This window comes from Schistocerca serialis, chromosome 3 (assembly GCF_023864345.2).
Source record: "Schistocerca serialis cubense isolate TAMUIC-IGC-003099 chromosome 3, iqSchSeri2.2, whole genome shotgun sequence".
Classification (NCBI taxonomy): domain Eukaryota; kingdom Metazoa; phylum Arthropoda; class Insecta; order Orthoptera; family Acrididae; genus Schistocerca; species Schistocerca serialis.
Window position 1 is genome coordinate 21,119,447 of NC_064640.1, and position 14,051 is coordinate 21,133,497.

General features: G+C 38.3%; 1 protein-coding gene across 2 annotated transcripts in view; it reads left to right on the forward strand.

The window, feature by feature from the left end:
- LOC126469685 (band 4.1-like protein 5) overlaps positions 1-14,051 on the forward strand; it is a 146,636-nt gene that overhangs the window by 25,876 nt on the left and 106,709 nt on the right. For both annotated transcript variants that reach the window (XM_050096839.1, XM_050096838.1), the window contains exons 2-5: positions 3,016-3,120; positions 3,325-3,367; positions 10,644-10,820; positions 13,206-13,326. In XM_050096839.1, coding sequence (XP_049952796.1) covers positions 3,016-3,120; positions 3,325-3,367; positions 10,644-10,820; positions 13,206-13,326 — 446 coding nt within the window. The remainder of the gene's footprint in view (positions 1-3,015; positions 3,121-3,324; positions 3,368-10,643; positions 10,821-13,205; positions 13,327-14,051) is intronic.

Consider the following 14,051-nt stretch of genomic DNA (forward strand, 5'->3'; position numbering starts at 1 on the left):
AAAGACCCGCACCACACATAACTTCATTACCCTACTTCCTAAATGTAGTTCACAGCTGAGCTATTAAGAGGAAGTCAAAAATTTTTCCATCTGATAGCATTTGAAAAATCTGTGTTCAAGGTAGTCACAGAATAGTCTGGGCCTCTGGTTTAAGCCTTCCACTTCGGTCCAAACCAGAGCACCACAGTTGGTACTGGGAACGATGCTGCAAAATTCTATCTCTGCTTCCACCTGCATGTGAGGCTAATTGTCTTCACCAAAGCAGCCAGCTGTCTGTAGGAACTGAGGATAGCCTGTGAACCCATATGGAAAGTGTCATTCGTGCTAATACGAGTCATGACGACACGTGTACCCAGTGCACTCAGTTGCTACTGGCAGAACCCCCTCCACATCTCAAATATGGCACCATACAGTATCAATATTGTGAAAAGGATAGTTGCCGCTCACCATATATCGGAGATGCTGAGTGAGTCACAGATGTGAGATGTGCCTATCCACAACTCAGCATACCCCCCCAAAAAAAGGTCACGGTGGACACTGACCTTGCTTCCCATCCTATTTTGCTTAGGGGCTCCGTCCTCAACCTGATGTTGGAGCTCTCAATGACAAGCTGTCCCCTACTCTGTAGGAATCAGCACGGGTTTAGAAAAAGACGGTCGTGTGAAACCCAGCTCGCGCTATTCGTCCACGAGACTCAGAGGGCCATAGACACGGGTTCACAGGTAGATGCCGTGTTTCTTGACTTCCGCAAGGCGCTCGATACAGTTCCCCACAGTCGTTTATTGAATGAAGTAAGAGCATATGAACTATCAGACCAATTGTGTGACCGCTACGGTCGCAGGTTCGAATCCTGCCTCGGGCATGGATGTTTGTGATGTCCTTAGGTTAGTTAGGTTTAAGTAGTTCTAAGTTCTAGGGGACTGATGACCACAGATGTTAAGTCCCATAGTGCTCAGAGCCATTTGAACCATTTTTTTGAACCAATTGTGTGATTGGATTGATGAGTTCCTAGATAACAGAACACAGCATGTCATTCTCAATGGAGAGAAGTCTTCCGAAGTAAGAGTGATTTCAGGTGTGCTGCAGGGGAGTGTCATAGGACCGTTGCTATTCACAATGTATATAAATTACCTTGTTGATAACATCGGAAGTTCACTGAGGCTTGTTGTGGATGATACTGTAGTATATCAAGAGGTTGTAACAATGGAAAATTGTACTGAAATGCAGGAGGATCTGCAGCAAATTGACGCATGGTGCAGGGAATGGCAATTGAATCTCAATGTAGACAAGTGTAGTGTGGTGTGAATACATAGAAAGATAGATCCCTTATCATTTAGCTACAAAATAGCAGGTCAGCAACTGGAAGCAGTTAATTACATAAATTATGTGGGAGTACGCATTAGGAGTGATTTAAAATGGAATGATCATATAAAGTTGATCGTTGGTAAAGCAGATTTCAGACTGAGATTCATTGGAAGAATCCTAAGGAAATGCAATCCGAAAACAAAGGAAGTAGGTTACAGTACGCTTGTTCACCCACTGCTTGAATACTGCTCAGCAGTGTGGGATCCATACCAGATAGGGTTGATAGAAGAGAGAGAGAAGATCCAACATAGAGCAGCGCGCTTCGTTACAGGATCATTTAGTAATCGCGAAAGCATTACGGAGATGATAGATAAACTCCAGTGGAAGACTCTGGAGGAGAGACGCTCAGTAGCTCGGTACGGGCTTTTGTTGAAGTTTCGAGAACATACCTTCACCGAAGAGTCAAGCAGTATATTGCTCCCTCCTACGTATATCTCGCGAAGAGACCATGAGGATAAAATCAGAGAGATTAGAGCCCACACAGAGGTATACCGACAATCCTTCTTTCCACGAACAATACGAGACTGGAATAGAAGGGAGAACCGATAGAGGTACTCAGTGTACCCTCTGCCACACACCGTCAGGTGCCTTCCGGAGTATGGATGTAGATGAGGTGTCCTGTACTGGCACAAATATTGCCTTCAGCAAAGGGCAACTTCTCAAACCTGTTTTTATAGCCTAAGGGGACAGCCTTATGTCCAGAACCCACTTTTGTCTTCTGCCTATAGATGCACTACCTCACCATTGTTCACTATTCACTGTCAGGTGAGTCTCGAATGGCCAGGACAAATGGCACTGTGACACAAGGGATCATAGGTGATGCTATAGGCATCTAAGGTTCCAAAGCATTCCTCTGATACATCAACACCACTGCAGCCAAGGGCAGCAGCCTGAAGCATGTTGACAATGGTCTACACAGATGGTGACCAATATTCCTACATCCATTCACAAATGCTGTTCTGATCAATCATAATCAATGTTCATCTATACCACAAGGAAAAATACATAAACATGTTTAATAAATTGACACTAGTCAACACAATTAAATACACTGATACTGTTAAGTTCTTCACTGAAGCATGTGGGAACAAACACTAAATTAAACACTGTGTATGAACTTAAATTGTTGCCTCTCCTTTGTGTCCACTTGGCTCTACGGCTGTGACTACTTATAAAGTATAGAAACCACTGAGATGTGAAGTATCAGTTTGTCTTGGATTCCCCCCCCCCCCCCCCCCCCCCCCCCCCCCAGCTTTGCATCATTTGGGGCATCGAAAGAGAATCCTGGGAAAAGGTGCATTATGATTACTGTCTATTTCTGCAATGTTAATTGTCATACTTCACTGGTAAAGAGAGAGCTGTTACAGAATATTTACTATTGTGAAACCAGTTGTTACCAATTAAAAATTGAGAGTTTTATCACCTAATTCTTATTATGTAAAGTTATGGATTGACAAATAATAGTAATCTCTGCATTAGTGAAAGATTTAAGAAAGAGAGAGTGGAAGGGAGGGAAAGTGAAGATGAGTTCTTATTCCTTATTTCTATCGAGCCTATTATGTAAGGTCTGTATTAGATTCGTTTTACTTATAAAACAATTTTTCCTTTTGTTTCTGTAAATTGGATCAGCCATTCTTTTGATGTTCACAGAAAAAAGCTGTTGGGAGTGATCTTTATGAGCAAGTGTTCTACTCCCTTGACCTCATAGAAAAGGATTATTTTGGGCTGCAGTACACTGATGCAAACAATGTGCAGGTACAACACTCGTATATTTTTGCTTGTAACATGGTTTTTTTGGCATTCATTACAGTGCTGATCCTCACCACATTTTTAACAATCTATCTTTACTCACACAGTAAATATTAATATCTGATTTTTTAAATTTTATTTTCACCTGAATTGTGTATCTGGAACACAAAAATTTTTAATACAAACAAGATGTGTGTTGTTCATTTTCAGCATTGGCTTGACCCAACAAAGGCGATAAAAAAACAGGTGAAAAGTAAGTTCTCCCATATTATAAAACTATTTTTTTATTCTATATCACAATTACCTATGAGTTTTGAACTTCAAAGAGTCCCTTGTGTAAAGACTGTTAGTAGACATAACACAAAGATACTTCAGGGAGGATATCCACACCAATGCTTATATGTGACATTTTTACCACTTGGTTGGCACTATTGCACAGGTTTTGCTATATCTGTGAGTAGCCGGAGATCAGCACCCACAGCACCAGGAGAGAAACGGGTGAAAGCCACAGGTTGGAAGGGCCACCTGTGGAAGAGAACATGACACTAACTGGTAGTGGAACCACATATGGCTGAATGATGGCAAATGGAAGACGGACAAGGACAAGCCAAAAGCAACCTATGCAAAGGAGGTACAAAGCAGAAACTTTCGCCACAACAATGGTCAATGGGGCAAGAGCAGACAGGCACAATCCAAATTGCAACCTAAGAGAGAGACCAACTGCCAAGTGAGGTTGGTATCGAATAGTCCAAGTACAGCGATGATAGTAACTGACAGTGTCAGATGTGAATACAGAACTGACTGATGCGATACTATGCCCTCTAACAGCCTTCTAGGTCAATTTTGTCCAGTAATCATTCAACTTTGGCAGAGCCAGATACCAGAGGTTTCTTTGTGAATTATGATGATCACATTAAGAAACACATTGCTTCAAGTTTTTCTAGATTGTGTGCCCAGTGTTGGGCAGCTGGATGCCCATGGGCACAGGTGGGTGGGAGTGTGCAAACAGCTGATCCGTGGACAGGCGGCAGACAGCTGGCCCAGAGCCTATGCGGCAGTTTCGTACTGGCCAGGTACATGCAGGAAGGACTGGCCAAGCGATTCATACATGCGCAGAATCCGTGTAATTGGGCTACTTGTAGAGTAGCCTATATTAACTGCGGCAGTCTGTGAGAGAGTTGAGACAGCATAGGATCAACCTGCATTACATGCTAAAATGTATTTGGACACAATCTAAAAATGAGCATGGAAGACACATTGATATCACTACTTAAGTTAGCTTCCACAGTTGCGAAAACATAGTGCAAGAAGCAAAAGTGATAGGCCTCAGCTCTCTTAAATTAATAAAACTTTTATCCATTCTGGATTTGGAACACTGCAACTGTCTTGTTAAAGGTTTCAGGAATTACTGCAACCAATCACCGTTTTTTCTTCGATTTTTATTTATTCATGACCAGTTTCGAATCGCCTGGCGATTCATCATCAGATGATACAATTTAGTTTGGAGTATTGTGGGGGTCATGCATCTGTGGCAAATATAGACGAGAAAGTGAGCACTGTATGTGGGAAGAATATTAAGATTGTAAGATTAATTTGATGGTATTACTCACCGTTTTTATTCTTGTTGCAAGCACTGCTCTGGAAAACAATGTATGCTTTCCAGTACTGTTAAATATCAAGTGATACAGGCACTTTTCCACCGATGGTGACTCCCACATACTTTCAAAATATAAACTAACCATAGAGTGTGCTGTTGTTGTCTCCAAAGAGTTTTGTGGAGGCAGAGATTTTCTTTGCTCATTTTTCGTTTTGTTTGGCATTCGTAATAAAATATATATTTATTACATAACTTTCTTTATAAAAATTAGTATTATGTTTTTACATTGCAATTTTTTTTTCTTTTATGCTATTTAAAAATCTACAACAAAGTGTATAGGACAATATTTCTGGTAGTGAAGTTATGTTTGGCATGTTTCTCATTGCTGAATAAAGAGGGTAGTATAAATATGGGGAGGGGAGGGGGGAAAGGGGAAGGGGGGAGGGATTGAGAGAGAGAGAGAGAGAGAGAGAGAGAGAGAGAGATATTTTTGTGTGTGTGTGTGTGTAAAAAAGAGGTGGAGAGGATTGTTTTTAGGTGTGGTATGAGCGAGATGGGGAATGGGTATGGGAGTGGATGAGTACAGTATTTATTAGTTTTTCAAATTTAAGGACACTTTAAAATTTTTGGAGAATGGGTTATTTGCTAAATCAATTTGTTCATTTAAGATGGTGCGGGGTGTTTCGTTGTTATGCATGAAAATTTCTAGATGTTCCAAGAGGTCCATTTTTATTCCTTTGTCTATGATGTGTAGAATGCTGATGTTGGTTTTTATGTCTGTGATTGAATGACTGTTTTGGGCAAGATGGGCTTCAAAAGTGGATGTATTTAAATTATTAAAACGGAGTGCGTCAGTGTGCTCTTCATATCGGATTTCAAAATTTCTTCCTGTCTGGCCTATATATTAGCAAGAACAGCTGTCACAAGCTAATTTGTATATACCTGATTTGTGATATAGTGTGCTGGTTGTTTTAATGTTGTGAATTATTTTGTTTTGTATTTTGTTGTTTGTGTGGAAACTGATTTTGACTTTGGGTGGTTTAAATAGTTGTGCAAGTTGATATGATACATTAGCAAGGAAAGACATACAGACACATTTAGTTTCTTCTGGTGCTGAGGAAAGTTTTGTGGATGGTTTTTGCTTAGTTTTCATTTTTGCATCTACTTCATCAGCTATGGTTGGGTCATAAGCATTGTTGTGGGCTATTGTTTTTGAAATGTTTAGTTCTTTGGTTTTTACAGCAGGTTCAGCATGAATTTCATTTACACAGATGAATGCTGATCTGAAAAATGCTAGTTTATGCCAATTTTGGTGGCGTGATGTATTATTTATAACATCTGTTGTTGTGAGTTTCCTGTATTTTTCGAATTTGTGTTTGGTGTTGTGACATGTTACATTTAAGTCAAGAAAATTAATTCCCTGTTGTGTTTGGTGTTCAGCTTTAAACTGTATTTTGGGATGTATATTATTTAGTTTATTGGCTGAGTTTTCTATTTCAGTTGCTGTTCCATTGTATAGTATCAATGTGTCATCAACATAGCATTTATAATAAATGACTTTGTCTTTTTCCATTTCAGCTAGTAGGCCAGTTAAACCACTGCCCATTGCTAAACTGTCTTTCTGAATATAGATTTTGTTATTAAAGGAAAAGTAATTGTGAGACAACACTAACTCAAGCAAATCCATCAGTTCATAGATTCCTATGTTACTTAGCTTTTTATGATGTTATAAGTTCTTTTTGATTATGTGTAGTGTTTCTGTTACAGGTATGTTGGTGTACGGGTTTACTATGTCGAGGGACGTAAATTGTGCTGTTGTGGGAATAGTGATATCTTTTATGCTGTCAGTTAGTTCATAGCTTCTTTATGGAGTAGTTGTTTGTAAATGTGTAGGATTTACAGAGAATTTCATGAAGTTTTTTGGTTATTTTGTATCCAGGACTGTTTATTGAGTTGACTATTGGGTGTAGTGGGTGGCCTTGTTTATGAACCTTGGGTTGTGATCTGAGCTTTGGGGCTGTTGGGTTCATTTATTGTGCAGTGTTTGGCTTCAGTAGTTATTAGGAGGAAGTTACATTAACAGGTTTTTCTATTTTGTTTTGGTAGATTGGGGTAGGATCAGATTCTAGTTCAGTTATGTTGTTATTTTTTTTTTAAATTCTAATGTTTTGTTAATTTGCTCTGATTCATACATTATTACAGCTGTATTGTTTTTGTCACCCTTAACCACAAGATTATTATTATAAACTAGTTAGTAATTCGTTTTAATGTTGTAGCCTCATTATGAGTAATATTTTGGAGTTTTTTTGTTTTCATGTTTTTCTTTATTATTTTATTTGCTTCATGTGCAAGAGCATTTAGGTCATTTTGATTTAGTTTTGCTGATAGGCAGGCTACCTTTGTGTCAGTTATTAGGTCTTTGACAGTGTTTTCATCAAGTTTGGGGGAAGTATTGTGTTTTAGCCCTTTATTTAGCAAATTTAGTTCTGTGTTGTTGAAATTAATGTTTGTTGTGTTTACTACCCTCTCAGAAAAATTATGTTTTCCATCAGGTAAGATGGAGTAGGAGTTGGCGGATTTTTTGGCAATGAGGTTTGAGAGCTTTTTCTTTTGTTTGGATGAAATTTTCAACATTTCCTTATCCACGGATTGTTGAACTAACACTCTGAATGTTACAATTTGGGGCAGCATAAGGTGATTGCTTAACTCTAAGTGCAGCCTGTAGACGTCTTTGTTGAGTAAGTCTTTTTGTTTATAATGAGGCCTAATTTCATTTTTGATCCATGTGACTCTGCATTTGCTTTTGGCTGCCTGAGCCAATTTAGGTCATTGATTACAACTTTGGCATAATTAGGAGTAATGTTTTCTAATATGCACTGCTTATTGAATTTAATAGCAAGAATAGTTTTCATTAACTTCAGTTTATACTTTCGGTATGTATTCGTTGTTCCTTTTACCTGACTAGATAGCAAAATAAAACTTTTATCCATTCTGAATTTGGAACACTGTGACTGTCTTGTTAAATGTTGCAGGAATTACTGTAATGAGAAACATGCCAAACATAACTTCACTGTTATTGTGGTGGTTGTGGTGGTGGTGGTGGTGGTGGTGGTCTTCAGTCCTGAGACTGGTTTGATGCAGCTCTCCCTGCTACTCTATCCTGTGCAAGCTTCTTCATGTCCCAGTACTTACTGCAACCTACACCCTTCTGAATCTGCTTAGTGTATTCATCTCTTGGTCTCCCTCTACGATTTTTACGCTCCACGCTGCCCTCCAATGCTAAATTTGTGATCCCTTGATGCCTCAGAACATGTCCTACCAACCGGTCCCTTCTTCTTGTCAAGTTGTGCCACAAACTCCTCCTCTCCCCAATTCTATTCAATACCTCCTCATTAATTATGTGATCTACCCATCTAATCTTCAGCATTCTTCTGTAGCACCACTTTTGAAAGCTTCTATTCTCTTCTTGTCCTAACTATTTATCGTCCATGTTTCACTTCCATACATGGCTACACCCCATACAAATACTTTCAGAAACGACTTCCTGACACTTAAATCTATACTCGATGTTAACAAATTTCTCTTCTTCAGAAACGCTTTCCTTGCCATTGCCAGTCTACATTGTATATCCTCTCTACTTCGACCATCATCAGTTATTTTGCTCCCCAAATAGCAAAACTCCTTTACTACTTTAAGTGTCTCATTTCCTAATCTAATTCCCTCAGCATCACCTGACTTAATTTGACTACATTCCACTATCCTCGTTTTGCTTTTGTTGATGTTCATCTTATATCCTCCTTTCAAGACACTGTCCATTCCGTTCAACTGCTCTTCCAAGTCCTTTGCTGTCTCTGACAGAATTACAATGTCATCGGCGAACCTCAAAGTTTGTATTTCTTCTCCATGGACTTAAATACCTACTCCGAATTTTTCTTTTGTTTCCTTTACTGCTTGCTCAATATACTACCAGAAATATTGTCCTAAACACTTTGTTGTAGATTTTGTAAATAGCATAAAAGAAAAAAAAATTGCAATGTAAAAACATAATACTAATTTTTATAAAGAAAGTTATGTAATAAATATATATTTTATTACGAATGCCAAACAAAATGAAAAATGAGCAAAGAAAATCTCTGCCTCCACAAGACTCTTTGGAGACAACAACAGCCACACTCTTTGGTTTGTTTATATTTTGTAAAGTATGTGGGAGTCATCATCGGTGGAAAATTGCCTGTTTCACTTGATATTTAACGATACTGGAAAGCATACATTATATTTTCCAGAGCAGTGCTTACAACAAGAATAAAACCAGTGAGTAAACCATCAAATTAATCTAACAGTCTTAATATTCTTCCCACATACAGTGCTCACTTTTTTGTCTCTATATTTGCCACAGATGCAAAACCCCCACAATACTCCAAACTAAATTGTATCATCTGATGATGAATCACCAGGCGATTCGAAACTGGTCATGAATAAATAAAAATTGAAGAAAAAACTGTGATTAGTTGCAGTAATTCCTGAAACCTTCTTAAATTAATATTTCCAATTTGATGGTGAAATGGAAATGTGATGCAGCAATTACAGATGACTCAGCAGACCGCACTTTTTACTTGCAGAGACTGTCAAGTATCAAGAAGAACATTCTGACAAATTGACTACCTTCTGTTGCTGTTTTTAATGAGGAGTTTAACTCTGTGTTAGCATATTTTGCTAGAACTATGTCGTTTTGACTCTTAAGGATGGAAATTTATTTTTTGTGATTTGGCGACTACCCTTAAGCCACACTTCAGTGACGATGTGATGGTATTATAAAACACTGATGAGATGTTGCATGCAGAGCTTACTGCAGTATATTGTGTAGTGTACCGATGTATGCGTGCACACTCTGGATATGTCTTACCAGCAACAGCTTATGGACTGTATAGAGCCCACCAGTGAGGTTGTGCTGCAGAATAGTTTACAGGAGAGAACTATAGCTTGGATACAGACTCACATGGTTAAAATTCCATCTGGACAGTTAGGGGCTGTTTTGAAATGCCAACTTTGTGCCATGCGTCAGTGATCCACATTATATGCGTGGGTTTGTCAGAATTGTAACAGTGAGAATGGGGTTTCTCATGATCATATCCTTGTGTAAATGTTCTGTCTTCTTGTTACATAGAACTAGAGCAATGATTACCTCCCTTATTTTCGTCAGGAGCTGTAGGGGAGCGTTTGTCCACAGTATTGTATCTCCCAGGAGAGTCTATATTGCAAGATATTGGAAGTAGTCTCTGTGTTCATAAAGCACAGAAATACTGCATTTGAAGATATATTAAAAAGTGTGCCATGACATCTACTTGAAAAGTATGTAGTAGTTGAAAGCTTGTTGTTTGATCCTCATTTAATAATTAGACCTCTTTTTTTTATGGGTACTGTTATTTTCACCTCTGAAAATACTTGATGTATGTGAATATGGCCATTCACAACATGGCTCAGTTTCGACGTTAATTTGCAACTAACTGTGAGCAAGTTCTCAGTTTGGAAGTAAGTAAGAGCATACAACTTCCAATAAGAGTATACTCAGTAAGGAACTTTGATGTTCAAACTGACCTGCAGATCATATTGTTATGGATGGTGATAAAGGATACAGTCTCATACTGTACATAGGTTCCACTGGTGTACAAAATAATTAATAAATAACAGACAAGATCCCATTCTTCACCTTGTCTTATTCTCTACTTTTGTTGTACTTTTTTTCAAATTATGTAGTGTTAATGGAATAAATATTAAAGTAACTATGCATAATGGGTGTGGGAGCTTGAGCAGCATAAGGCTCTTAGGGAAGATACACTAGACTGATATATTCAGTGCCACATTCCTTTAATAGTATTATTTGTTTTGAGTGTTAGTTCATTGCAATTGTTGCATTACACTCTCTCATTTGCAGTTGGACCTCCATACACTCTGCGCCTGAAAGTTAAATTTTATTCATCAGAACCAAACAGTCTTAGAGAAGAACTGACCAGATACCAGTTCTTCTTGCAGCTGAAGCAGGACATATTTGAAGGACGTCTAGAATGTCCTTACCAGACTGCTGTGGAATTAGCTGCTCTAGCATTACAGTGTATTTATTTTTTCTTTCTTTTCTTTGTAATTCTAGTTGACTCAAGACTTACAAAAAGGTGGTAAATGTGTCTTCAATTAACAGCACCTGAAATTGTGTAGTAACCTATACTAAATATTTCATGTAGCTTCTGGTATTGTCTGGTGGTTGATGTACTTGCTCATTTCTATGCATGTGTGATAGTTCTCACAGTGATTCAACTCCATGCTATTTTTTATTGTTTTACTACATTATTATTTAAATGTGCTGCTGTTAATTGGACCCTTAAGTACATAAATGCATGTGTTTTATTTAAATATTAAATTGAACAAAATGAAAAGGATAAATGAAAGACTAATCAAACTGTTGTTTAAGTACATAATAATTACTATCTGGAATAACATACAGTGTTCTAGCAAATAGCAATACAAAAAATTTATAAACAGCCAAGCTTCAAGGACTGCGGTTGTCTGCTAGAGTTAAGGGGAAACCTGTAAAATAAGAAAGCCACTCAAAGAATATACCATCTGGAGTGAGGCAGAAAAGGTTGAGAGAGAGAGAGAGAGAGAGAGAGAGAGAGAGAGAGAGAGAGAGAGAGACTGACTGACTGACTGACTGACTGACTTTCTGCTGCCACTAATTCTATTGCTGCTGTGTCTTCTTATTCTCCTCCTCCTCCTCCTCCTCCTTCTCTCCTCTTCTTTGCGTCATTATTCCACCAACACAAAAATCAGCAATAAAGAGGATGAAATACAGATAAAATCAGTATGCGTAATACCTGCTGCAATATTATCATGTATTGAAATTGAGATGACAGTGTGAAATTTCATATTACGATTCTTTGCACATATTATATAGATGAGTCATTGTAAGTGTAGTGTTGGCAGAAGAGCCAACACTGTGTTTCTAGAGGATGCCGAAATGCACGCGTTTAATTACACACTGACTGGCGTGAGGTCTGGAACAGGACAATATCTTGAGAATTGCAAATAAAGTACGTAGATGATATAATACTTAACTTTAATCCACAATTGTAGAACATCTCTCTTGATGATACATGCTTCACATAATAAATATCAATTGAATACGGCGCCTTGCTAGGTCGTAGCAAATGTAGCTGAAGGCTATGCTAACTATCGTCTCAGCAAATGAGAGCGTATTTGTCAGTGAACCATTGCTATGAACGTCGGCTGTACAACTGGGGCGAGTGCCAGTACGTCTCTCTAGACCTGCCGTGTGGTGGCGCTCGGTCTGCTATCACTGACAGTGGCGACACGCGGGTCCGACGTATACTAACGGACCGTGGCCGATTTAAAGGCTACCACCTAGCAAGTGTGGTGTCTGGTGGTGACACCACAGTAAGAACAGCTAAAACAGATAGTAGAGGCTTATGTTTCTATAGTTGGAATTGCAGCTTATTCATTAAAAGTATACACAAAATTGAAATGTAATCCTCCAACTTATAGAATAAATAATTTTCTTGAAGAAACCAAAAACAGAGCTGGTAAGAAAACTGGATGACTGTAGAGTGATTTGGGACCTAAAGTATATGAAGAGTTGAATATTATTTCTATGTCATGAATGATAATTTGTCCTACACCCGAGGTCTTACTTTGCTTTGAAGTGAGTGACACATGAAACCTGTCATGAATGGCAACAAATCTTATGCAGCTTAGTTGGTTTAAACTGTGTCCGGTTTTCCTTTCATAATTTACAATAACCAGCTCAAAACCCAAGATGGACAAAACTCTCATCACTAAAAGTGTTGGAGGAAATAGGGGGAAGGTGATATTCATTGATGTAAAGTATAGTGCAGGACATACCAGATCTATTTGTCTCCCTCTTTTCTTCCTCTGTCCTGCTCACTCATCAGCACTCATCTTGTACTCATTTATTATCATGAAGGCTCTAAATGGTTATTCTACACTCTTCATTGTATGTTAGAGCCATCCAGCACTCACAGTGTTTTCTTATTTTTGAACAATTCCTATCTTTCTGTCATCCTCTCATGATGTTAATAAAATGCTATCATAAACTTTTAGACATTGTCTCTGGCATGCCCAAAATCCAGCATCTCTGGAATTGGATTGATTAATATTACATCTAATGGACATCATAATTTTTTGGCTTCTGATCTGCTGTGTATGGAAATAACCATATTTTTTCTCAAAAGTAAATAATGTTTCTTATTTTCAGGTATTGTCATGAGTTAAGTTAGTGTGACACTTGGATGTCTGTGAACGTCTTGGTGCTTTTATTGTTATGACACGTCTTCCTTTTAACTTCATTCCTTACAAAAATATATGTAGTGCATTAAGTTATAAGCTTACAGACTAGAGTGACTGAAATTTTGCAATGTAAATCAGTTGTCTGCTTTCCTAATGGTGTAATTTCTTTTGGCTGTAGCGGAATTAGGTGATTATGATGAAGCTGTTCATACTCCAGCAGTGGTGTCTGAATTCCGCTTTGTTCCAAATCAAACAGAAGAGATAGAAATTGCTGTGTTGGAAGAATATAAAAAGCTGGGGTAGGTTATCAAAAGTCGATGTAAACAAATGTTTAATATATATATACAAACAACTATAATTTGTGTGTTTCAGCCTTGATATAGTATTATGTTTGTACCTATATCTGGAGCACCTTCTACAGAGATCTAGAAACACATCACACATTTAAATAATATGGATTTCAAACTCTCACAGCTCAGTAGCAGAATACCAGAGTAATTGTTGAGTTAGTGTTCGTATGTTCACAGTTTAATTTTAATCACACTGCAATGGTGTTCACTACTTTCGTAATCTACACTAACTGGTGAGAACCTCGTGGAGCACAGCTGGTAATGACTGAGTGCAATTTGGAAAAACCAGAGATTATTGGCAGTTATCTACATTTGCCACAGAAATTACAATCCAGCTTACAGAATTTATATTTATTTTTAGTGTGTTAAACACCTGTCACTCGCCCAATAGCAAATGCATTGAGTAGTACGTTCCTCATTTTCGGGAATGTTGATAGATAATCAGAGCCCTGGCAAATTATACCCAGAAATGAGGGACATCATAATCAAGAACCTTACCACCCCTCATAAAGAGCTATTCCATCATCCACTCAAACTGCACAACGTCCTGGTCCATCCCTACACCGCTACTACTACCAACACCTTGCCACAGGCCTAGATGCAAGACTTGCCTGTCCACCCACCCAGCACTTCAGACACCATTCTTGTCACAGGCTTGTCCAACACCATTGGAG